The 26,676-nt window shown below is 40.6% G+C and overlaps 1 protein-coding gene across 4 annotated transcripts in view; it reads right to left on the bottom strand.

Moving 5' to 3' along the window:
- Positions 1–26,676, bottom strand: part of RALGAPB (Ral GTPase activating protein non-catalytic subunit beta) — a 60,466-nt gene that overhangs the window by 15,096 nt on the left and 18,694 nt on the right. The window contains exons 8-21 of one of the 4 annotated variants that reach the window (XM_035121874.3): positions 25,921–25,968; positions 21,538–21,686; positions 21,184–21,400; positions 14,807–15,008; positions 13,200–13,367; positions 12,476–12,590; positions 11,683–11,830; positions 9,008–9,072; positions 8,712–8,844; positions 5,906–6,039; positions 5,223–5,405; positions 3,623–3,774; positions 3,097–3,284; positions 496–602 (exon numbers count right to left, since the gene is read on the bottom strand). In XM_035121874.3, the coding sequence (XP_034977765.3) occupies positions 496–602; positions 3,097–3,284; positions 3,623–3,774; positions 5,223–5,405; positions 5,906–6,039; positions 8,712–8,844; positions 9,008–9,072; positions 11,683–11,830; positions 12,476–12,590; positions 13,200–13,367; positions 14,807–15,008; positions 21,184–21,400; positions 21,538–21,686; positions 25,921–25,968 (2,009 nt within the window). The remainder of the gene's footprint in view (positions 1–495; positions 603–3,096; positions 3,285–3,622; positions 3,775–5,222; positions 5,406–5,905; positions 6,040–8,711; positions 8,845–9,007; positions 9,073–11,682; positions 11,831–12,475; positions 12,591–13,199; positions 13,368–14,806; positions 15,009–21,183; positions 21,401–21,537; positions 21,687–25,920; positions 25,969–26,676) is intronic. The other 3 variants (XM_035121875.3, XM_035121876.3, XM_035121877.3) reach the window with 3 other exon arrangements.

Raw genomic sequence — 26,676 nt, 5'->3', positions numbered from 1 at the left:
CATCTTTTTAGCAAACAAGGGTATGTATTAACATGTCACACCCATGCCTGAAGATATTTACACACTAAATGCCAATAAAGAATATTATTTTGCACAGCAGATATATTTTTTGGCACACACAAGCTCCCGATGAAGCAACGTAAGTTACAAAAAAGAACCCCCACTGCATGGTTCCAGCTACAGCTAGGCATGCAAATGGTAGATTTCTACCATTAGATATAATGAATCTATGTTCGAGTTAAATGGGACATTCAACACACATCATGTGCATACTGTACATTTATATACATGCATCCATGTGTACCCATCTCTGATCATTTGACTGAATAATACTGTAGTCTTCTAGAAGGCACCTCAGAGGTGTGAAAAGCGACAGGGTGGAAAAGCTAGTAACTCATCAAGGATACTATAGCGTTACTACTTTCTCTGCATATATCTCACAGCAGTTTGGAGGCAACATTATGCATGCTTTTCACTATGGGCTTTGATAAAGACCTTTTGATTTGCCTTGGCTCCTCTAGGCAAGAGGCAGAGTTGTTGCGCCCAAGCATGTCTTCCAGACATCCCACGGATCAAAATTGTGACAGAAGGGAAAAACTCATCTGAAGAAGGAAACACACGCATGAAAAAGTATCCCGATATAACAGAAGTGAGACATTAAATATGAAACTGTGCATATGTGAAGCAAGCAAAGAAAAACGGTCAGCCCTACTATCTGCAGATATGCAAGCTGAACAAACAAATCCCGTGTTTCTCCGAAAATAAGATATTTATTTTTCCTTAAAAAAACCAAAAAAAACCCACTATGGCTTATTTTCAGGGGATGACTTATTCAACTTTTTGTTTCTTTAACACAAATGAAATTCAAATGCAATGGCAAGTATTTTTTTTTTGGGGGGGGGGAGTAATTTAGTCCCAATCCCAATAGTTTAACCTACAAGGATAGGGGCCCCCTGGAGCCTGGTGATCAGCCTAGCAAGTCCCCTGTCCAAAGTGTTGTGTCAAAGTGGTGAAAGAATATAAAATACAGAAATAAAAAACTGTTTAGCCATGGGAAGGGGGGGGGGGAGATACCCACTTCACTACTGGTACTGACAATAGGTGAAGAAACCAGTTGCTGCTGTTGGGTCCTGCTGGCTCGGTGTGGCGCTGCTGGGCGCTTTGTTGGCACTGCAGCAGCAGGCAGTTCCGGACACCGACCCAGCAGGCCTCCTCTTCTTCCTTCTGCTGCAGCCGGCGTTGCTGCTGCGCCTATCACTATGTCTTATTTTCGGGGTATTCCTTGAATTGCTTAAAAATCCTGCTACGGCTTATTTTATGGCTACGTCTTATTTTCAGAGAAACAGGGTCTATAAGCAGCAGACTAATCCTGCCCTCTGTGGGCAGAAATGTGCTGTTGCCGGCGAGAAGAATTGGTGGGTTCTTTCGCCACCAGTTTGGAATTGAAAACACCATGGGAAGTTTCTCCTAGTTTACCAGGTGAAAGAAAGGATAGAGGGGTTGAGATTAAGCTGGCCAATAATGCAGTCAATAAAAATGACCTGATGCAGTAAAAACTGCATCGAGCATCTCAAGTGCTCAACGCCAGGCTACAAGAGCCCAGCTGAAGCTGTTACTCTGTCAAAGTAACAGAAGCCAGACCAAAATTGTGTTTAGCTAGGTTGAATGCCTGCAGTACAACTCCGAAAGGGTTGACTCATTTTATCAAACCAATTCAGATCTTGTAAGAATGCTTGCAGCATGAGAGTTGACCTTAGTCCACTTTCCCTCAATCTCAGCGCCCACCCGTCTGCATCGTGAGGTTAAGAGCACTGACATATCTAATGGGATTCTTGAAAAGATTACCTAGATAATGTCCTAGTTTGCACATCATGCTAAACCAGGCACCCCCAAACTGCGGCCCTCCAGATGTTTTGGCCTACAACTCCTATGATCCCTAGCTAAGAGGACCAGTGGTCAGGGATGGTGGGAATTGTAGTCCAAAACATCTAGAGGGCCGAAGTTTGGGGATGCCTGTGCTAAACCAAACAATAGCTTAGTGTGAATACTGGCTCTCAAAGAGAAGATTGTGGCCACTTTGCTCCTTCCTGCCTGGTTCTGCTGCTGTGCTGCCATTGTTTGGCTTAGTGCAATGTGTGAGCCAGGCCACTGTATGCAAAGTGCTTTCGATGCCCCAAAAGTATTATGAATAGCCCACCTCCTGGTGCAAGGATGGTCAAAGGGTATTATCTTTTGAAAATAAAAACCCGAGTTAGCAAAACATGGAAAATTGCATAATTTATTCAAATTGCACAACAAACTGAGACAGAATATTCAACAGAGAGCTTGGCTTGAGTGTTCGCTATGATCATCATTTAGATTGTCTCAGTAGCACACCGACTGTACACATCTAGACTGTAGTTACAACTGAAATAAGTGTGAATATGTAACACTGGAACAAGCTTTCTGGAGAGGGCTGTTTTATTCTGCCAGGTTAGTTTTCAGGTGGCAAGGTAAATCTGTTCTATTCCAGAGGTGGGTTAAACTGATTAATTTTTACTGTCCAATAGCTTTCGCAGGTTATTGAATTTCAAGTGTTTTGTTGGTTATTCGTTCTGTGCTGACTGCTACTGATTAGTCTGTTGCAGTTTTATTTATGATATGTTTCTGGCTTTCAGAAAGTCAAAGCATAAATATTTTAAATAAAAAGGCAACTATAGATTCAGATATTGATCTGCCGAGCTCCATACCAGGGACTTCACTACATGGAGAAATCTATCCAGGGAGGATTTTAAGAAAAGAGGGCTTTTTGGGGGTGTGCGGGGGAGATAACATTATATAGTATTATGAAAATGAGACATTGAAAATGGAGAATATCTGGAGAAAATGGAAGGCTGGATTTTGTATAAATTATATTTAAAAAATGTATTATTGTATACCCAGTGATTATGTGAACCTTATTGCTGTCTGAATTTTTACTATGCCAGAATTTCCTAATACTTTGCATAATACTCCACAATGTTCTGTAGAGCAGGACACCAGTGCAATGAAATAGGTAGACACTTGGTAACACAGCATACACATTTTACCATCACCCTACTGGCAGCTGAGACTCACTTTGCTCATTCCCTAGAGGCTGTTCCAACATTGCAAGGATTACGCTGTTGTCCAAGACGAAGTAGCGGAAGCTGAATTTGTTTATGGAAGGAAGACGGGAGCATTTAATTAATGTGATTTCATTCACCAAGCTGCAAGGTGAGGCAGGGCCACTGGGTGAAGGAAATGCTCCAAGTATTTGCATGATGCTGTAAACCAAAGAAAATGGCTCAGTCAAAATATGTATCACAGAAAAATACACTCTCACATTGCTATGACATCTCATCAGATGCACTGATGGTGCAATGTTAGCTAGAACTACAAACAGACAAGTGAGATTCAAAAGAAGATTGCAGAAACAGACAAAATCCTGCTCATCTGCAAACAAAACCACATTTAACACACAGAGGACGTAAACAACATTTCTACTCCTAGATCCTACATAAATGAAAACCACTTTTCCGAAAGATCATTTCCTAATACTCCTGACTCTCACTTCTAAATTAAGCTATTTCCTACCACCAGCCAACTGAACTATTTTCCATACCATGTGAGAGTGGCTTCAGCTGCATCCTTCACCCTCATGGAAGCAGGATTGGGCTCCTTATCTCCTTTGTTCTTGAATTCTTGTTCGCTATTCCTGGACTTACTTCCTGAGATGCCCAGTTCCACAATCTCCAATACTTCTTTTAAACAGTCCTGGGAGTAGAGAGAAGCCATACTGCTTAGCTGCCTGGCAAATTCACTGTACTTATGAGAACTAAAATCTTCGGAAGAACTTTACACTGCTTTCATGTATTCTTAATTTAGTGTTCATCTATGACATCTGGAAGGCACCATGTTGTCTACCCTTGATCTACAAGATGCTATCCAACACTAGCTTAGAGGAATGCAGCCCTTGTGTTGTTACAGGATCTCACTCGTGGTTCCTGGACTTTGTAGGCTGGTTCTCCCCCCCCCCTTCTTTGCTACATCCTGGTAGGTGATTTTGGGAGAGAGAGTGATAGAACAGAAAGTCTGTGGTGTGTTGCCTCAAACTACAAGAGGAAGAGGGCAGAGGCAGAGATCAGAGTGCACCAGAAGTGTCAAACAGAAAACTTGTGCTCACATATATATATATTTTTTTTGGGGGGGGGGTATTGCTTTGTTTGTTATTAGGTCATGTATTTTGTGTTTTTATACTGTAAACCACCCTGTGATCCTCTGATGGAGGGCAGCATATACATTTAATGAAGAAAAAAGAAAATTAGACCCTCTGGACACGGGTGGCGCTGTGGGTTAAACCACAGAGCCTAGGGCTTGCTGATCAGGAAGGTCGGCGGTCCGAATCCCCGTGACGGGGTGAGCTCCCATTGTTCGGTCCTGCTCCTGCCAATCTAGCAGTTCGAAAGCACGTCAAAGTGCAAGTAGATAAATAGGTACCACTCTGGCGGGAAGGTAAACGGCGTTTCCGTGTGCTGCTCTGGTTCGCCAGAAGTGGCTTTGTCATGCTGGCTACATGACCTGGAAGCTGTACGCCAGCTCCCTGGGCCAATAACGTGAGATGAGCGCCGCAACCCCAGAGTCGGTCACGACTGGACCTAATAGTCAGGGGTCCCTTTACCTTTACCTAGGCCTCCCAAGTTGGCACCCTATCACACTACTGTTCGGCTAACAAAAGAGTGCCTGCCTACTGCATTATGCCACAGTAGCAGCCACTGACAAGTAGGGTAGCTGGAATTGGGGATATACAAATGCTTACGCCAGTGGCTTCTAGCATATAGCACGGTATGTGTGTGTGTCAGACTTTTTGGTGATCTGTTAACGCTAAAAAATATTCAAGAACAGATAGCTTGACAGACCCACAGGAACCATTTCTATGCCCACCTTCCCCCACAACTTTACTGTCTAATTAAGGTAGATGAGCTGTTGTCAAAACTGATATTTTCCAAGTGAACAGTGATAGGGAACAACGGGGCTGGGTGGCGAAATCTGATCCTCCAGACCACTTGAGTTTTACACTTCTGTTGTACAGCCTCTAGTCTGGTACTAGAAACAAAGCACGGAAAGACATTATTATACCCAGTGAAAGGAGGAGAGGCTGTTCTGAAATTTTTTTAATGTGGTTTGCACATTAATAGATAGATAAACAGTGCAGTTTCACTTGCCTTTTCATCAAGCATGTCTGGATGTTCCGTGAGCCAGACACACAGACACTGAAATGCTGCTACGATCATGGAGTGCAGATCTCTGGAGTGGAGAGGAGCTGGGCGACTGCACTGGTACACAATGTAACAGCACACAGAGCTAATTGCTCTCTTCCTGTCAGAAGAATCAACACCAACCTTCACCTGAAGCAAGCAGCAAAGGCAGATGTTCAGCTGGAAACCTCTCAAATTAGGCTTGCCGTTGATAACAACAAAACTAAGAAACAATGCAAATCAATACTCTTTGGAGCTCTAAAAGCACAACTGAAAAGCTTAAATGATGATATATAAAGAAGAGACACATAGGGATGCTGGAATTTGGTGCCCTTCTATCTACCTGGATTGGGAAAAAAACCCTGCTGTCTTTTAGCCATTTATTTTATTTCAGTAAACATACTCTTCACCTTGAATTATTTATCCAGGGCAATTTCCTTTCCAAGAGGAAAAGCGAAAATCACACACTGTGTGGGAGGAGTTGGCTCCTCAGCGCAGAACAAATTATTTTTGCCAGCTCTGCCAGATGTTCTTTTCACTAAAGAGGTGGCAAGACTCTCTACAATTATCATCAGGTAAGAACTTGTGGCTGGGAGAGACAGAAAACCTGAGCCCAAATCCCATAGCCCAACAGACTGCCTGATGCTCACCTTTGCCAAACCAGAAAGAAGCTCTAGTGCAGCTAATGAGATGCTCATTTCCTGCCGCCACTGTGCATTGAGTCTTTGTGTTACCAGATGAATGCTGCGAATCAGGAGTCCGGCAGCTGTATCTGTATGAAGAGCTAGGATATAAACCCCAATACCACACACCACAGGGAGGGAAAACAACTAAGCATTAGTAACAGTCAGCAAAGCAGTCCATCGGGCAGAAGCTAAAGCAGCCACAGTACACACAGAAAACACATCCATTTGGGAAGCAAAACATTCACAATCCACACAGATTAAGTAACTTCTTTAGACTATGAATGTTAACTAAAGAAGCTATTTACTGATTTAAGTATGTGGGTTTTGTTCTGTTTTGAGAAATTAATATAAAGAATTTTTTGGGAACACAAATGCTTTCCATATCTCAGAGGCTGGTGTCTCCAAAACTTTGTTTTTCCCTATGTTAATCCAGCAGGTTTTGCCAGCTGCAAGGTGCACTTTAAGGCAGCTGCTATTTGGTAAGAGAGACACTTAAACATGTCAGAGTGAACTTCATACTTGAAAACAAAGTATCTGATGCTGTGAAATACTGCTGGGAAATGTCACTTTATAAATGTTGATAACTCAGATCTCTTGTGAAAACCCATTTGTTTTAAACAGCATTTCAATTAATTACAGCCAGAAATTTGTTACATGAAAATTTAGAAAGGAAAATTCATTATCTTTATCTTTGTCCATTCAATATGTGGTGCTACAGCATGTGAATTCTGCCCTCAGGATAGAACAATAAAATTCTAGACAACTGATCTTCCTAAACTGCATAGTTAGAATTAAGTGTTTCAAAAAATTTATTGGAAGGATAAGCTTAGGCTCAAAAATACAAAATAAAAAGATAGGATCACAATGGAAGTGAATTCCAAAAGGAACGTTGTGTGTGTTGTTGTTGTTGTTGTTGTGTGGTTGTATTAATTGATCTGAAGAAAAAAGGGGCTATACAAATAATATTCATTAACTATATATCCACAGACCTGGTTCTGATGCAAAGCCAAGCAATTCTGAGAGAGGGATCTCTACAGCAGAAATGAGTGAGCTTTATCCTGTCTATCTGCTCCAAATCGGTTCTCTGAAATGGCTTTACTAAGCCCTGCCCTCCTCAACAGATAAATTATGGGCAAGGAAAGGACTAGGCAAGAACCCTGCTATTTCTCTACTCTGAAGTTACCCTTGCCTAAAGCTTCACTGCTTTTTTAAAAACACTGTTGGGATTCATTTCCATTTAACATGTAGTTAGCTCGTGATGTGAAAATCATGTATTATATGATTCCCCCCCCTCCTTTCCCCTATTGCATTATGTATTTTTCTTTGCTGTAAGTCACTTGGAGACCTTTGGGTGAAAAACCACGTAGTAGCAGCAGCAGCAGCAACAACAACAATTTAGCTGAAACTGGGTCAATTTATCATGACTTATCATTTATAAGCCAAATAATCAGTTTCAAGCAGCCTGTATGGGTTTTAATTAATGGAATGGTGATGTCACTTCATTAAAGCATCCGGTTTAAAATCAAGCTGGGTTCAAAAACAGCTTACATTCTGCATTGATTCAACAAAGGCACAATAAGGGAAACTCTCTGAAGAGTCTACCTGGACCTTAAGTTTTCTACCTGTTAAGGACAGGCAGGGCCATGAGCGAGCCATTTAAATATTTAAGTAGCTGAGACAGGTTGTGGCTCTTAAGAAAGGTGGTATCCCTAAGGTGAGGATTCTGCCAAGTAAAAATGGTGGGGAATCTTCTGTGTAAAGGAAGAACTGCCTATTTGCCGATTTTCTCCCTTTAAACTGTGAATGTAGGTTCCTATTGTGTTTTCTGGGAAGTTGATTGTCTGAGGTCTCCTGCCTTCACCCACCTAGGTTGCTTCAAACCCTCACTTGCCTGAGCCCTTTGGTTTATCAAATTCAGACATCTATAAATCCAGACAGTTGGGGTAGTCACTATGAACCCCAGGCACATATATGACAAACCATAAAACAGCAGCATCTCACAGCAAACTGGGTTAAGTATGTGAAACAGAAGCATTTCTTGTCAAAACAGACATTTCAGGTTAAACAACTGCTGAAGAAAGACGTATAAAACTGCTGCAGATGAAACAAATACTGCACCGCTCTCCGGTTTTCTGTAGTTAATTTTAAAAATTCTTGCAGGACACTGCTTTTTAACACATTTGTAGCAGGCACAAAACTGGAGCGCTAGAACATGGCATACAACAATTAGCTGGCACTCCATAATCAGCCCTCAATAGATGGAAACATACAAAGTGCAGGAAACTGAAGCAACAATGAAGACCTGGGACACCACATGATATTTTCAGTTTTATCTTCCCTGAAGTTGCAATGGGGTCAGAGTGCTCCGACACAGGAGCAGCTGAGCAGAAGAGGTCACAGATAATGGCATCATCTCAGAGAAACCAAACTACATCCTGTGTTATCAGGCAGTATCTTGAAGGCTTTTAGTCTAATGAAACAGCAAAGTGGTGGCAGTCTCTGGGAGTGAGGTGAAGGAACAGAAAAGCTGCAGCAAGGAAACTGGTGGGTTGACTAAATAAAGATTTGAAATGCTCCTGGAACTTCCACTGCTACCCATAATCCTTCGCCACTAACCCATCATAATGATTTTGCTAGTTCATAATAAAGTATCTATTAAACTCTTTCCCTACAAGCATGTCTCTCCTTAGCATTTTTAAAAAATCATTTTAAAAATGGGAACTGCATACCAGGGCATGAATGCAAATGTTTAAGAAGTTCAATTCCTTACCATAATCCCTTAACAGAGCCTGTGCTGGTCTCTCACTGTCAGGAGTAGTGGGCTCTGTGCTTCCTCCACTTGCCGTGCTGATGCCGCTGTTAGTGCGACTGTGGCTCTTCAAGACAGTATTCTCACCGCCGTTCTGTCAAGTTAGAAAACAGGCTGTTGAAGGGCTGAAGGCTGTGGCGATTACCCTTCCACAATTGCGTCAGGCATCCTTTGTGCTCTGGCTATGCGATAACCTGAGGTAACCCAACAAGGCATCTGGCACCCTTTTCCAAAACAAGGAAAACAACCCATCTTACCGTCTCCATCTGGCAGCCAATGGCTTCTAGGAGTGCAGAATCTTGCACGATGTTCAGCATTGCACCTGTAGAGTTAAAAATGAAAGAATTTAATATTTAATGTACAATTTTTTGAAAAACACCCCTTATACCAATAAATCCAAGGGTAATGATATACAGTACGTGTGAACACTCTTCTTTGAATTTTGTAAGAATTACTTCAAATTTTGGTAAAATCCTGTTTCATCTTGCAAATTGGTATTTTAGTAGTACTGCCCCACCTCATCTTTTTGTGAAATCCATCAAGTAACACCCATCCCCACCCTGCAACAGGAGGGCTATGCTCCCTATTTTTTGAAATAGTAAATAACAACTTGGAAAGAAATTTCAAAGTTTGACAAATCCCACTCCAATGAGAAGTTTAGTGGAAATATGCTAGGAAGGGGAGGAGAGGAGGAGACCTTGTGCTGGCTTCCATTTATAGAACCAAGTAGCTGAATCTGGCCCTAAACAAACTAGTTCTCAACTAAATTTCTATAAAACTTCCTTTCCACTTACTTAAATTCCACCTTAGCTGATGAAGAGACACTTTTGGATGATATCCAGTGTTAGAATAGACCTACTGAGTAGGACTTATTGCAGTCATCACCCCCTGAATTCCCTTGAGGTCTCACTACCTTTAAGATGAAGGCCAGAGTGTTCTGCAAAAACTCCACTAAAATTCTTGTTCAGATTGCATTAACAATAAGTTACTGCAGTGAAAGTCCAGAGGGAATGTTCTGAAAAGATCAGACATTTATGTGCTGCTACATATTTAGAGCATAAGAAAAAAAATCTAATGATACAAAGGGTCCTAAAACAAAATGTTGCAGTATGGGATGCACTAGTTTAGTATTCCACTCATCCATGCCCTCTAAGATACTCCATTCCACCCCCACATTTTACTTCCACTTGCTCTGAGCATGTTCAGTCTTCATTGGGCTGTTTCGGAGTTCCTCCTTAAGGGTTTGTGGTTTTTTAAAGGGGTGAACAGCTGCAATAAGCCTGTTGATACCTCCCTTTCGTATATGGATGGTGCCTTCCTGCCTATATAACGATGGCACCTGGAGAATGCAAATTATAATGCAGAATGTTACAGCAGAAGTTGCAAACCTATCTATATGCTTTGTATTCAACCCAGTGATATAATTTATATGAACATTATAAGCCAAAAGCAAAAGGCACCTTTCCCCAGAAATACAGAACTAGATAAAACAAAAGAGATAGAGAATGGCATACATTAACACAGGAACGTGATCAACGAGAGCTAAAACTGTAGAGAGTTGTCCGAAAAATATGGTGTTCAGTTTTAAAGGCAAAACAGGGTGTGCCTTGTAAAACAAGGCTGAACTAGAATGCTATTGGTTCTGGAACTTGTCCCCGGCCACCATACCAATACCATACCATAAGCCAAATTATTCCCTCAGCTCAGTAATATGGTGTTTGCAAAGCCATTGTCCAAAAGTGTCAAGAGTTCTGCCCCCGCTGCAGAACATGCAATATCTTCTACACATGTCTTTTGATTGTTTCTTCTTTTTCACATGGCAATGATCCTTCCAATGACAGGAGTCATTGCTAAAATACTTGCTAAATTATTGTAGGGCTAGAACATTTACATGAAGAGCACCCCCTTGGAGGTTAAGGGCAAAATCCATGAATATTCTTCTGACCCCAGGAATAACATGATCCGGAAGAGCCAATTGTGTAGCACCGTTTGGTACCAACTCCAATACTTGTGGCACTCCCTTGGTCCGGATTATTCTCAGAGAGTGAAGCCACATCCAGGCCATTCCCCTCTCTGCTTCCTGGCCACTTGTTACTGTATCTTTAAAGCCCTTCGCGGCCTAGGACCCTTGTACCTACGGGGCCGCCTCTCCCGGTATGCCCCGTGGAAGACCTTAAGGTCCATTAATAGCAACACACTAGAGGTCTCGGGCCCTAAGGAAGTCAGATTAGCCTCAACCAGAGCCAGGGCATTTTCAACACTGGCTCTGACCTCTGTCTCATGAGACCAGGGCCCTGCGAGATCTGATTTCTTTCCGCAGGGCCTGTAAGACAGAGTTGTTGCACCTGGCCTTTGGCCTGGAACCAACTTGACCCCCCTCCCCCTCTTTCCTTTTTCCTTCTGTGACGTAACTCATATTTGGAGACTTCCCTGGCTTTATCCCATGTAGGAACAGCCTGGATAGTTGGCCTGGTGAAGATTTGGCATTTTCTTCCCCAAACAGTTTTTGATCTGAGTTTCTATTGAAATGAGGCTGCATTTTAATGTTGTATTTAATCTTGTTTTTAAGCTGTATTTTAATCAATTGTTTTATAATTCGGTGTTATCTGCCCTGTCTTGGCTGGGGAAGGTAGGGTATAAATAATAATAATAATAATAATAATAATAATAATAATAATAATAACAACAACAATAATAATAATCTGCCTCTTAATCAGTTCCATGGCTTGCCCCACTATGATGTATTCTGCGGTTTCCTTTAACCATGAAAGCTTTGGTTGGCTGTGGTTTTTCTCTCTGCACTCGTTAACTTCTGCCTCCTGCCACTGGAATGTGACACCACTCAGGTCACCTACTTGAAGGCAAACTATAAACTACCAAGGGCATGCACATTTTCAAATGCACATTCCACAGATCAAGTAGAAACAACAACCTAGTATCATCTGTGTGTTGTTGGGATCAGTTTCTGTCTGCAGTGCTCCTATTAGTATATTCACAAGCCTCAGTTTCAAGGAAAGGAAAGTTACTGGTTTATCAAAGGATGAGCTCTCATCGTTGCTGAATTTTCCTTCCAGAACAACCTGAAAAATAATAAATTGTTCTTATAATCTGTAGTCATATGCATGAATTGGCACTAGCAGTACTACCATGTATTCTTAGTGACCTTTTACAAATTTCACAAATATCTACTTTAGTGCCATCTAATTTTTCTAAAATATGCCCCACCCAAAAAGAAACAAAGTGAAAAACTTGACACAGGAAGAAAATTGAGCTCTTAAACAGACTGCAAAATTGGACTTGATTCAACTCTAGCAAAATGAAACCAGCAAATCAATGAAGTATAACACAATTTTCTCACTCAACAAACCTGATTTATGCCCAACAAACAGATTTTAGCCTGAGTCCTATTGTAGTGTCACTGCCAGTCATATCTGCTCTCTACTAGAAATGACTGTAACAGTGTAATGTACACTTTTTCAAATCCTGAAATGTTCCTTTGTAAGCATATGTTCACTGCTGCAAGAACTCTTATGTTAAGACCACAAATAATTACCCATTCTGTGAATTTCTTTCTTTTCTTTTTCTATCCAACAGCAGTGAAGTTTTTTTAAAAAATCAACATCCTTGCAGAAGTAATTTATCCTAACTGTTTATTTGAAAGTACAAGCACACATTAAGCCCAAGTTAAAACTATATAAATTGTCATTGAAAAACTAATTCATTACCTCTGATTTTATGGTTCCAAAGTGATGGGGAAGTGGCAACAAGGAGAGTAAGATATTGATAGAGGCTCTTCTTAATTCTGTAGGATTCACGAATGTTTTAAATTTTGAGAGTTCCCTGAAGATAAAAAACAGTTTTTAAAGAAAATCGCCACCAACACATTCAATTTCAAAGCAAAACCAACCCTATTTTAAAGGACAGCCAGCTGCTGTGCAAATTCCACTTATGTCATAAACAGTCAGTGTGTGCATCTGGGTTTTCTGATGTCCTGGTAGTGCTGGCTTTGCATAAGAGCCCAGTGTGTTTACTTTATTGTAAGAATTCATAAGCAGAAAGCAACATAGGGGATTGCAGTACTTATGCCTAAAGCTAAAAAGTAAGATCCCCAACTTGGTATTAAAACAGTTATCATTCCCTCAGAATCTGAATATGTTTCAAAGCTTTGCACTGTTACATGGGCTTCAAGATGCATGTGATCTGTTGAAGCACTTGTATGGCTTGAAGCTAATCTGATTCCCAAGACTACCTGTCTATTTCTTGAAAATGGGAATGCTCACAGCATGGTCAAGGAAGCAGGAAGTGGGAACATATAAAAGCAAACAGACATCAGACAATTTCTTAAAGGCCACATAGACAGGCTCTCTCTCTCTCTCTCTTTCTCTCTCTCTCTCACTTACAAAGACAAAACAGAAAAATGAAATTATATATATATATATATATATATACCTGTCAGGCAATATAGTTTCCATGGCTGAAATAAAGTATGGAACTAAGACATCAATCCCTTTCAGGTCACAGCAGAATAATGCAGGAGAGTTTAGAATAACGCTAGCCAGAACCGGATGGCAAACGGAATCCGCTATCTGCAAACCCTGAATTAAAAGCATGTAAAATCTGGCAGAGAAAGACAGGCTTAATGAGTTGTAAGAAAGAAAACATTTGTAATCCAATGCTATTGGGACTGGGTCAGAAGCATTTTCAGGTGGATATAACAATATCTGTCACCTTGTCTGTTAAAGCAAAGACACAGGCTGAACAGCACAATAAATGTCCTATAGACATTTTGATTACTTATTCTGTACCAAAATGTCACTGAGTTCTCAGGGGTATAATGGGAATATCTCTCTAACATTTTGGAGTAGTGCAAATAATCTTCAGACATTGAAGAAATTTCCTTAATTGAAAAGGCCCATACACTCTGAGCTTTCCTCACAGGGGAGTTGCTCCAGCCCTCTGATCATTTTGGTTGCACCTTTTCCAGTTCTACAATATTCTTTCTGAGACACAGTTACCCAAACATAGTATTCCATGCGGGGGAAATACACAATATGATGCCACAGCATTTTGCTCAAAATTACATGGAAAATAGGAAGAAAGCTCAATATGAAGTTCTGTCTTACTAGTGTCACCCATAACATAGCTATACCCAACATTTTAATATGTTTCAAATAAAGGATGCATTGCTTGCTTTTAGTTGAGTATTCTCTCCAAATGAAATAAAAATATATACATGGGCTTCTATATTTAAATGCCTATAAATATAAAGGCAATTATCAACAAGAGCCGCATTGTACCCACTCTCTTCCACTGTCCAATACAGCTGTTGAAACATAATGATCAAGGTGTTTCTATTTGCTCCATTTCCCTTATATTAAAAGTTTCCGTATACATTTGGCATATTAAAGTTCTACCCTAGGTAGAAAAAAAGTGCATTGTGGGTGAAATACTGTATTTTCATCACCTGGGGGGGAAAATGTAACCTGTGAAGTAACCTCTCCTATTCACCCCCTTTGACTGATTATATCTAAATGGCAAGGACAGTAACTTAACCTACAAACATATGATTGGTCAGATTTGTTTTATTTATTCACTCTAAACCGGGGAGACTCATTAATTTCAATGGGTCTCCTACTTAGGACTGATACAACCCTGAATATTTGGGCACAAAGGAGCTTTCAAAAGTTGTAGAACCCCTTCTTATCTAACACAGATACTCAGCAGCAGATTTGAGCCCTACTCAGGTGAACTGCTCATGTGTTCAATCAATGAGCAAGGAGGGCCGTGCCAACTAGCTCTGCGCACATCATCATACATTCCTGCTAGCCCTGTCCTCTGGCATCTGCAAGTACAATGCAAACTTCTGCAAAGAGAGAGCCTTTGGCAAGCACTCTCGCCCTGCAGATGTACTTCCTGTATGCACAAATGCCAGGAGCCGGGCTCAAGTGTGTGATGTCAAGGGCGGAGCTAATTGGCAGGTGTCATGCGCTGACAGAATGCAGGAACAGTTCCCCTGAACAGGGCTTCTGAGAAGATAATTAAGATGAAATAATTACCGGGATAAGTAGGCTGGCAGTATATCCTCCCCAGTCTTTTTGATACAAAATATCCTACAAAGTGTTCCACATGCCTCTGCTCTGCCCGATTCATAGTTGTCTGAAAACTCGCCTGCATCAAACATGGGATTGGATGTCATAGCGTCTGCAGACATTTGTGATCCTTTCCGGCGAAACTCCACACTAGCTTGTGTTGCTATAGCTAAAACAAAACGAGAAGCACAGTGTTTCATTATATTTGTCAACATACTCAATAGGCTCATGGGATCTGGGACACAAAGATCAAGTAAAATGTAGTCATCATAAAAGCCACTAGTTCACTGCATTTGAGTTGCTGCCTCTGTTTATAAAGCATTTAGGGATCATTTGACTACTTCAGTAAGAAGTGAGAAATTATATCCCTTTAATCTCCACGCACAAGTGTATCATCTCATCTCCCACAGTATTCTATGCTGCACAATCCATGCTGCCAAGCACAGAAGCCTCGACTCCATTCACATTCCCAGCGGCATGCATTAAACAAGGAGGTCCCTCAATAGAGTCCCTAATACTTTTTCCAGGTCTATGCCACTCATTCTCCTAGCCCGCTCCATAAATTCTTTGCCATTCGAAAAGCTAGTTCTACGCTTTCAATAGCACAAATAGATCTTAATGCCCTAGTGATCTCCCTTCATCTTTTGACACCGTCATGAATCTACTCTAGTGCCATCTGTGCTACAGAAGCTAAGACTGCGATTTTGTGAGTTTAAGACATAGGCCAAATTATAATGAAAACCGTGTTTGGGAAAAGAAAATAATGGGTGGTTGACTTTTCCCTCTCACACTGCTTAAAACAAAAACAAAAAACAAAACCTAAAAGGGACGATCACCAATGAGCAGGGTGTGCTATTCAGGAAGAAGGATTAGGATCCACAGCCCTACAAAAAATGTCGGTGCTCTCCACATTCATATAAAGATGCCCCCTTTTGGTCCACAGATCTTCATGGTCTATCAGAGACTGCTCCATAGCCCTACTACCTTCTGGATTCCTTTTTGTGAGAAGCACGAGGGGTGATGGTGGAAAGCTGGGACCTCAGAAGCTAAGAGCAAGGATGGAAGCTCCTGCACATATGTAGAAGCTGGGCCTGAATCTCTTTGGGTTAAGGACAAGATACAACCAATTTATTTTAAAATCCATCCAGAAACTCTGACTTCCTTTTCCTCAACAAAAGTCTAGTTTCATACATTTATAATCCTATATTGTCAGTGATGCCCTATACAAAAAAAAATCTCATTGTCAGCCAGATAGAGGAAGTGGTCAATAAGAATGTCATTTCCATAGTGGTTTCCCCAATTTTTGAAAGCTGCTTTGAAATTTCTAGAGAAAGCGAATTATAAAATTGGACTGACATTCACGAGTCTAATTCCACCAATCCTAAAGCAACTAAGTAAGAACAAGCCTATGCTATTAAGGGAACTCCGGGCACAAGTCATTTGCAGTCTGATCCTAAGCATGTTTACTCAAAAGGAAGTCTCGCTGAATTCAAATCAGACTTGCTCGCAAGTAAGTGTGCATAGGATTGCAGCCTAAATCAGCTAGTCTTACAAACAGAAGCTCTGCTCATGATTTTGTAGGATGCTACAAATTTTACAGATTGACAATTTAGAAGTATGCCAAGGTCAGATGTATTTTTTTTTAATTCTTCACTAATTTTTTTAAAATATTTTTTTTTATAAAGCTAAGCCCAAATCTTTATGCGTCTTCCCATGAGCCATTTTTGTCCTGAATAAACTATCCAGCAAATTATTATAATTAGGGGGGGAAACTACATGCAAAATGCATACAAATCAAAATACTAGTTCTGTATAAAAATAAGCTTTAAGAAAAGAACACGGTTAGTGCAAAGTCCTTAAATTCATGACATGATCACAGACTAGAGTACAGAAAATGATGGGACTGATTCAGGCAGATTAATTTGCTTTTGCCAACAATCTTCCCCATTTAAAAAGCCACACACAGTTATTTGTCTTTCCCATGTAAAGAGCAAAAGCTACAAGGGATGATGATGATAAAAATTAATAAAAAATGGGATTATGGAAAAAGAAAAAAATGACTGCAATTAAAGAGAAGCTACTAGTTCCTACTTACAAGATTTATAAGAAAGAAGAATTTGGATAAAAGATGCTGCAAGATAATAGAAATAAAATGGAAACAAATCAAAGGACAGCAGTAGTTATAAAATACTTTAAAGATGGTGAAACTGTAACAACAAGTTAAGCAGCTTTTTGAAAAACTGATTCAAAGCTTATGATCTTATAGGCTTGTTAAACACACAGGAAATTAGCATTAGGGTCTAAAATTATGATTTCATGCAGAACAATGAACAAAAGTTAGAAAAAATATACTGCTGTAAGGGTTAGGTATCTATATTAATGTACAATCAATATTTGTAGTAGGAATATTGCCCCTTCACAATTCAGGCAGTATTTTGCTTTATTTTATATACCACCAGCTGAAAAGCTGCACTAGAAGGAAATCATTGGGGGTGGAGGAGAAAATAATACAAGTAACCAGCTCACCACTGTCTGATTATCCCACACATTACTTATCTGAAATTTCCAAACAGGAAGACCTTCAAGATGACCCAACCATTTCCTTTTAGTCAAAGGAAGTACAGGGTAGAATGGAACTCAGGCTTATCCCCACTTTGTGGAAAAGGGAAAGCGAGAAGATTGCAAATAATCTTAGAAACTCATTATTTCAGCCTGCTAGTTTCTTAGCTTAAAAACAGCCAAGTGCCTTGCTTGGCTTTGTAGATGGCATTGGAAGATTTTTTCCCATTGCAGTGTCAAATGTTTCACCAATCATGGAAAGGGATTCACGTGGGAGTGGGGAGGTATTGAGTTGAATTCAATGTTCGCCCTGTTCAGAAATTAATAGACATAGCTAATTTAGGTCCATTAATTTCAATGGCTCTACTATGGGTAAAACTTAGCTTGCTACAACCCATTGCTTGTTTTAAATTAATCCCAAATAACTATTTGTACAAAGAAGTTCCCACATGGATGGTAAACCTGTGGCCCTCCATATATTGTTGGGTTCTAACTCCTATCAACCCCCAGCCACCATGTCTATCAAGCAGGGATGATGGGAATTACATTCCAACATCTGGGCCACAGCTTCTTTTCTCCAAACCCCACCCCACCTGGCTTCAAATATTGTGTGAATGGCCATCTAGTTTATCTGCATTCTATCAAAGGGTTCCCTGCAACCCTTAAGAATATGAGAATAATTCAGATAGAAAGTGAGGGCTCTTCCTCTATTTCTTCAAGGGTTCTGTAATCTGTAGCTGCTGTCAACAGGTACCTTCCATATTCTACTTTGGAGGTGTTTTGAATTACCCTTCTACACCTCCTACCTACAGCAAAAGACCAATGCTTCTTTTAAGCAGCTGCTTGCTTTCCATTGGCCATAACCGCTTGTCTATTCAGATGCAAGGGTTACAAAAAGACATCAACATCAGGGATTTCCCCCCCATCAATGCATGATTCATTTTCTAGATTACTGCTGAGGGGTCAAATGGCAAAGAATCCTTGAAGCAATTAAAATAAAGTAAAATAAAATAAAATAAAGGCTACACTGAAAGGGGAAAGCTTATTCCAAACAGTAAATGATTATGCAAATTTGTAGACAGGTAACACTGCAAAGTGATGAAACACTCAACTTAAGTTTTCCACTACAATTCTGCTGGGGGGAAAGACACACAACTCTCACTAGATCAAAATATTGGAACAAAGTAATGTTCCAATTATAAAGGGAGATGGCATGGACAAAGTCCAAAAGTGGGTGTGACCAAACTATAGGAGTGGCGGTGGCCAATTTATTATTATTTATTTATCATCATAATCATCAATGACAAATTTAAAGTGGTCTTGGGGAGTTCTCCCCCCAAAACTGGCATTGCAGAATCACAGCAGGGGACCGTGGAGTTGGTCTGTTAATTTTTTTAAAAAAAGCTTTTTTAAAAATGAACAAATTTAGGGGGGCCTTGGAAGGTTACAAGTCTCCCTTTGTTTGTTTGTTTGTTTTAAATGAAGCCATAAGTTTGGGAAGCCTCAGAAGGCAGTGAGTGAGCACTCTCATTGTTTTGTAAGTTATAGATCTCATTCTTTGGGACAGGAAAGGGAGGAATGCTGGGTGAAGCCTCCCCATGTAAGAGGTGTGCTTGTTTCATATATACAATCTAAATTTCTGTGCTTTTCTGATGGCTTTAATGGCAGTCTGGGGTGAGAAGCCAGACTGGAAAAGAGGATTGAAGCCATCTGTTGTCAACAAAATTGTGGCTCCCTGTGAGGATGAATGAGAGGTGATTCTTGTGCACTTTAAGAGTATATGACCTAGCTGCTAGGTACGATGTGCGCTCTATAGAAAAAAAATTATGCACTTTATTTTCTAGCACTGCCATGTAGTAACTACTGGAAATGTTCATCATATCTGATTCTGGTTTATATGTTTTAACTTCCTGGTATCAATTTATATGCTTTAATGATTTAGAATTTATTCTATAATGAATTTAAAATGTTATAATATCCATATTATCAAGCTGAATCATTTGGACTGTCATATTTTTTTGAAGTGAATTTGCATTTGGAGTATTACTGAATGATGTATTTATTTGGAGGTTTTTGGTTGTCATATTGTGAGCGGCCCTGGGCACATTTATATGGAAAAGCAGCATACAAATTGAAACAAACAAATAATAAAGCATGGGGGTCTACCAATGGACCAGAGCCCCTTATCTAAGAACTAAGGAGATACAGGACTATAAAGTTGAGATAACACACAAGTGAAAATAATGAATCATGGACACGTGCTCGACAATACCCCATGGGCATGTTATATCAATAAATCTAGGACAGAGAAAGATGTGTGGCAATTTATCAAGAGTTCCCTATGCACCACATATTCCTTTGGAGAGTGAAAAACAAGATGCTACTGCTATTGCCTTGACAACATCAAAATAGAACTGTAATTATCCAATCAGATTTAGATGAAGTAATGAAATATGGCCAATACATAGAAAAGACAACATGGCTCTCAATACTCTTGTAAACATGCCTCCCTAAAGCCACAGATTTCTCAATATAATCTGAGCGCTAGGAAAGCAAACTAAAGTGATACTTGCTAATGCAATGCTGACATTTGCATTCTAATTGTTTTATATTTTCATCATAGGATCAAACACTTGCAAAAGTGTTTTGTAACACTTTTAAATAAGCCTCAAGACCTCAAAAGAGAGAGAATAGAGCAACATGTGAAATTTTAGAGATGTAATTTCTATTTCAACCCAATAGTTAGTAATTCACAATTGTATATGATTTCTATTCAATCTATATGGTTAAACGGACAAGTCTAGAGGATGTAATATGTGGTTTTGCTTTGATTTCCTAAAGGCAACTGAGCTGCCCTTGTGCAAGCTCGGTGGAATAATGGAATTCGTTCTCCACAAAAGCTCCTTGCCAGGACACATGCCATTTGCCAGGACAGACATATATTTTTTCTACACACGTGGGAACAGACAGGCTGTAAGATGTTGATGAAAGTTATGTAAACTAGCTAGACTTGAAACCCCACCTTTACCACTAGTCCTTGCTATTATGAATTGTATTATTCAGATAGAACATTTCATGGCAGAGCAACAAGGAATTCAACTTTGGCATAATATGACCGTGACAACAAGCCTTTTTGTTTCCAGCAAAGAGCCCCAACACAACACATTTGCTGCAATGAACTCATTTATCTCAACTGAAGATCACCTCTGTCATGTGTCTAGGGATAGCTCCGAAAACGGGAATTAGGAAAACAATGAGAAAACAAAAAAATGAAATTGGTGCAGTAGTTAGGGAGATTTGAAAGCTACAACTTACAGAACCCTTGAAGTATTTGACCAACCACTGGAATGCACATGCTTCACTGTGGGGCCATTTATGAAAACTAAACTAATTTCTCAAAAGTAAAGTTAAACAAATACCAAATAATGCAGGCAGGTCCTGTTATGATGCTTGCCTGCCACCCCTACTAATGAATTGCTTTAAGTGATTCATGGTATGGGAAGTTGCTCCCAAAGTGGTGCTTTTTAATGCTTCCCTCGGCTTTATTATATTCTTCAGGCTAACATGTGGGCAAATCTTAAATTTAGTTTCTGCAGTAACATTTGACCCAACCACAAATTAGCTACTTTATGCAGAAAGGCAAGAGGTTAGCATGATATTGGACATCAGTTAATCATGCTGCTTTGTCAGATTTCTGTTTTGGTTAGCCAGAGACGTTAATCTTGCAGGTAGGAAGTGCCAGCAAAGGAGGAAGGGAGTGTACAGAATGGAAAGGCAATATTTACCAGTCATACTGCTGTCTCTGTTAATTCCATTATGGAGCTTACAGTGAACAAAGGCTGCATCAAATAGCCACGATCCAAAGAGGTTCAATATACTGTTGACTTTTGGCCTGTGGGGAGCAGGAAGCGGTCGAGGCTCAGAACTAGTCTGGTTTGGGCTAGATAGTGGAGAAGTGGAAGATGGCTGGTGTTGTACTTTGGAAGCATGAGCAGTGTTAGCCTATTGGAATGAGAGATGGAAATAATCCAATTAGAGAATAATTTTTAAAAAGTCATATACTCAGTCATGTCTGGCAACACAATCTTCTCTTACGCAAAGCATATAAAATCATTGCTTTACTAAGCGTAAATACTCACTGTGCTGTTTTTCAGCATTGGCTTATTTACAGTTACAGCTCGATGCCTTCGGTTGTGAGGTGGAGTTGTGTTGACGGCTGTAGTCTGGGGCATGCTCAATCTATTTACTGGTGTGGGCGGAGCACTATCTGCCCGAGGCCTTGAAATACCTGAAAGAAAAAAGGGAATCTCAGCATTAAGTTCTTTTAAAATCCAACACACTGGGCATTTAAACAGCAAAATAGTAATGCACACATACCCATTAATTCCTCCCATACCAGCACCGGTGTTAAAAAATATATTGTTTTGAAATTAGTTTTTAGTTAAGATTGGAAAGTGATCAAGGAAAGTATTTCGGTAACTGCATACAAGACTGTTGCTTACCTTTCAAAAGGGAGCAACACACACATTTGCACCTAAAAAGTGGGAAGAGTAAGAAGACCAACAGGAAGCAAAGAGGGGGGAAAGGCCACCTGAAAGCCACTTTCTTTCCAGCCATGTTATTGTCACTCTCAATTCATTTAGACCTAGCAGAAACAGGCTGCAGTTGATTTTTTTAAAAGGATAAATCTCTTTCCATTAAACTAAGATAGCTAAGGAATATAAGCTTAAGCCAAACTGTGGCTTAGTGCTACCAAGCAAGCATGCAGGTTCCGTGGGAAAAGACTACAACAGATTTCCTCCTCATCTAGTCTTGCTGCAAGTTTGGCCTAGCACAGGGGTCTGCAACCTGCGGCTCCGGAGCCGCATGTGGCTCTTTTACACCTTTGCTGCGGCTCCGGAGCGGATACGAGGGGAGGAGGCGTCCAAGCCATGCGGCGGCGCCCGCCACGCCCGCGAGACACTCGCGTGGTGCCCACCGCCACCGGAGGCACCCGCCGGAGTCCACAACTCTGCTGTGCGCGTGCTCTGTGCAAAAAGGACACAAGGTGACGTTAGCAGCCCGGGGAGCGTGGTCGGCCCCCTCCCTGCATCAGCCCCTCCCTGCCGCATTTCTGCAGCCAATAGGCTCACAGGGGGCGGGGGCGGAGTTTTTTTAAAAAAAACAGGCGCGCTTCTTCCCGCCCAGCAGCAGAAAAGGCTTGCAGGCTCGGAGCGTGTGTTTGCTGCTGCTGCTCCTGCCTACGGCCTGCCTGCGGCCTGCCAGTGGCCTCCTGCCGGCCTGGTCAGGAGATTGAGGTAGATGTATTAATCAATGGGTTGATTCAATATGAGGAAATTTTATAAGTTCACTTGATGGGAGCAACACACATGAAACCATACAGGTGTCCTAATAAGGGAGTCAGAGTTTTGCCCATTCCCAGTAATCAAGGCAGCCCAAACTCATAAGGCAGTGGTTGCTGGTGCCCATTCCCAGTAATCAAGGCAGCCCAAACTCAAAGTTATTTTTATAATGACGAGGATGACATTGGGCCCTCATTATTAATTATTATTTACATCAGGCACTGATTATGATTTATGGTACACTGGGGCCCTGATTAATTTTCTATGGCATTTTGGGGCATTGATTATTGGGCATAGCAAATTTTGCTATGGGGCCCTCTGATTTCTAATTACGTCCCTGTTTTGCGGCTCCCAGTTTATTTTTTTTCTTCGGAAATGGGTCCAAGTGGCTCTTTTTGTCTTAAAGGTTGCAGACCCCTGGCCTAGCATGATGTCTAAATCCAGGCCCGCAGCTTACCTCTCCCAGAAAAGCCTCCAGCTTGAGTCAGGCATAATGTTAAGCCAAACCATAGCTTAGTGCTAACAAGCAAACATGTGCATTCCTGGAACTTTGGTCCTGCTGCCACTGTGTTGCTGTGAGCTAACACACAGTTTGGCTTAGTAGCTCTTTGTCTAAGCCCTGATCCTGGTTTGTCTGCCCCTAGTGGAAGCCCTGTTCTCAACCTTCTGCAACTGGTGTATCAAATGGCCAAATTCTACTTCTGAAAGATGCTACTAACTGCTAGTGCACATTGTTTATAACGTTATTGTGTGCTACTCGGTAAAGAAGCATTTGTGCAACCGCTTGCACAAACAGAAATCACTAGTGAAACACCACAAATTCTAATTTCTTTTGTGCCACCATTACACTGGATATCACGTTTAATCCTTTGGAAAGCAAAATGACAGTAAAAACAATATTTATTCTTTGAGAGGCAATTAGTTCAAACAGTTCTTTTAAAATAATTAATAGGCAGGCAAATGTTGATCTTATTCATATTTTGGAGGGCCCTCTACTCATTTATTGTAAGACAAGAAAAGTACACATACAGGGAATGGTGACACAGGTATTTGTAGTAGCAGAGATTAGTATAGAAGGTAAAGCTACTAAACAGGGTCCTGCAGTTTCGTATCTCTCATTTTGGTGAATTCTCATATATCACAGGCCCGCTGCCAACCTGACATTCCTCAAACCTATACTATCCTACACTCCCAGCTAAGTGCAAATAACATTGCAACATTACATAACAAGGCCTCAGTGCTCTCCTGCATCTCCCTCACAGGCAAATTATCCTCTTGGTTCTGTTTTCAACATTTCAGTATTACTCATGAGGGAGAAAAAAGTATCTGCATCAAGGTAAGCACTATTCATGATGCATGAAGGACTCAAGAGGTTTGTTAAATACCCACAGTTCTATAACATTTTCAGGTCACAAGTGATCCAACAGTTCTTCACTGACAAGCAGAATATCAGGGGAAAAACCTTAACTAATGGATAATAAGAGGACAGAGGCAATTTACAAGTGTGTGATTGGCAGTACTCTTCCATCTGCCTTGGTACAATGATTAGCACAATTGAAAGGAACTGTGCTACATTTCATAAACATAAAGAAGCAGTATTCGGTTATGAGGAACAATTCATCCAAGAATTCAGACTTTGTTATTAAAAATAAAAAAATTAGATGGCCATGTTAATATGAATTATACGGTTTCCTCATAATTAAGAAGACGTGCTCTCTCTCTCATACTGCAACAGGCTTTAAACAGCATTCTTCAAAGTAGAAGGACCACACTGTTCAGTTTACTGTACTTTTCTTAAAGAGTCCACCTTCTCCAGCAGCTGGAAGAGGAGAAGAGGACAGAGTACAAAGAAAGAGCTGCGAGTGAGGGGGGAGGGCTTTTCCTACCTTTGGACCCTCTGGAAAACTCAGCAAGGCCTGCTATACCTGGAATTGGGTGTGGAGCATGCAGCGGATGGGGCACAGGTGTGGGCATCCTGAGGAAGTTCCATCCACCTTGGGCCTGCCCATAAAGAGCAAGTCTAGAATAAGAGACTAGGGCCATGTTCACTGTTTCCAAGAACTCTTCTCATTGTGAGACTTTTGTGGGTAAGCTGAGAGTTTGTTTGGACCCTAGATGAGAACCTGGAGGCTGAGAGGGAAGGTGTGTTAGGAGGGAAAGGAACTGATATCAGTTTTTATATATATTAGTAACTTTTAATGTAACATTTTTATATGTAACTTTATTTTTGTATACAGGTAGGTAGCCGTGTTGGTCTGGATTGAAGTAAAATAAAAAAAATTCCTTCAGTAGCACCTTAAAGACCAACTAAGTTTTTATTTTGGTATGAGCTTTCGTGTGCATGCATGCACACGAAAGCTCATACCAAAATAAAAACTTAGTTGGTCTTTAATTTTTTTTTATTTTTGTAGTATTTTAAGTTGTCAGTTGTTGCTTTAGTTTTTGTACACTGCTTATAGATATATCTTTAATATATTAAGCAGTATAAAAATTAAATAATCAATTCTCCATAATCCAATATCCATCAGCCCAGCTTCAAGACAGAGATCATTTCATCACAGCTGTGTCATAAATCTGCATATAGACAAATCTCAGTAGATTTGGGTGGTATCCAATGCACATGTTCCATTAGCTCAAGGATTTACGCAACAGACTTTCCCCAGCCACTGCCCCCAGGTTGTCCCCAAATCTGCACAAAATGCTTGCCTTAACAGTGTGACTTACTTAGCACTACATTGGATTCAACCCCTTAATTGCAAGACCTCACATATTTAATCATGGACAAGGTATTAAAGTTATGTTTTTAAAATAGCACATGTCTGCTTGTTGCAGTAAGAGAGAGACTTATGCCAATATTGCAAGAGATACTAACAATTTGGGTGGTGGTTATTTTTTGAACGACCAACCTACTGTTCATATTTAAAATGTGTAACCCATAATGCTACAAACCAAGCAGATTTTTTGTTGCAAGAGTATCTGTATGCCAACCATTTTTTTAAATAGTACTAGAAACTTTTGAAGCATTGTCTTTAAGAAGAACCACATCAATTTAATAGAAAATTTCTATCATGACAGAATACTGCAGCTTTCCAGGATTTGATGCAAACCCCAACCACTGTTAAAATCATCACCCCTGCCCCAGATTCTTGTCACCCAGGAGAGCCCAACAAGTTTGAATACCATATCTGGGTAATCTTTCACACCCACTGGTTGTAAAGACAGCAACTCCTGGAGAAAAAAGAAATTATATTGCTACTATATTATGTACTGCAATGGAAACATTTCCATAAAGCAGTTTTTCATGAAAATGAATTATTTAGTAAAAGCATTTATGGTTTCACAAGAATAGGCAGTTTTAATTAACACCAAACAGAACTGCTGAGAAATTCCTGAGAATGAAATAATGACAGATTTTAAGGCATCTAGCTGAACATATTATCAATTACTTTTCAGTACCTCTAAGCAACAGGAACGCGGGTGGCGCTGTGGTCTAAACCACAGAGCCTAGGGCTTGCCGATCAGAAGGTTGGCGGTTCGAATCCCCACGACGGGGTGAGCTCCCGTTGCTCGGTCCCAGCTCCTGCCAACCTACCAGTTCGAAAGCACGTCAAAGTGCAAGTAGATAAATAGGTACTGCTCCGGTGGGAAGGAAAACGGCATTTCTGTGCGCTGCTCTGGTTTGCCAGAAGCCGCTTAGTCATGCTGGCCACATGACCCTGAAGCTGTCTGCAGACAAACACCGGCTCCCTTGGCCTATAGAGCGAGATGAGCGCCACAAACCCAGAGTTGTCCATGACTGGACCTGACGGTCAGGGGTCCCTTTACCTTTACCTCTAAGCAAGATATGGGAGCCCTGTTTAGGAGTTTGTTTTGTTGGGAAGCACTCCAAAAAGGAATAGGGAAGGTTGCAGATCAAACCCCAATATCTTGTTGCAA

Source organism: Zootoca vivipara, chromosome 7 (genome assembly GCF_965207765.1).
Source record: "Zootoca vivipara chromosome 7, rZooViv2.hap1.1, whole genome shotgun sequence".
NCBI lineage: Eukaryota > Metazoa > Chordata > Lepidosauria > Squamata > Lacertidae > Zootoca > Zootoca vivipara.
This window is presented reverse-complemented; position numbering and strand designations above follow the sequence as displayed.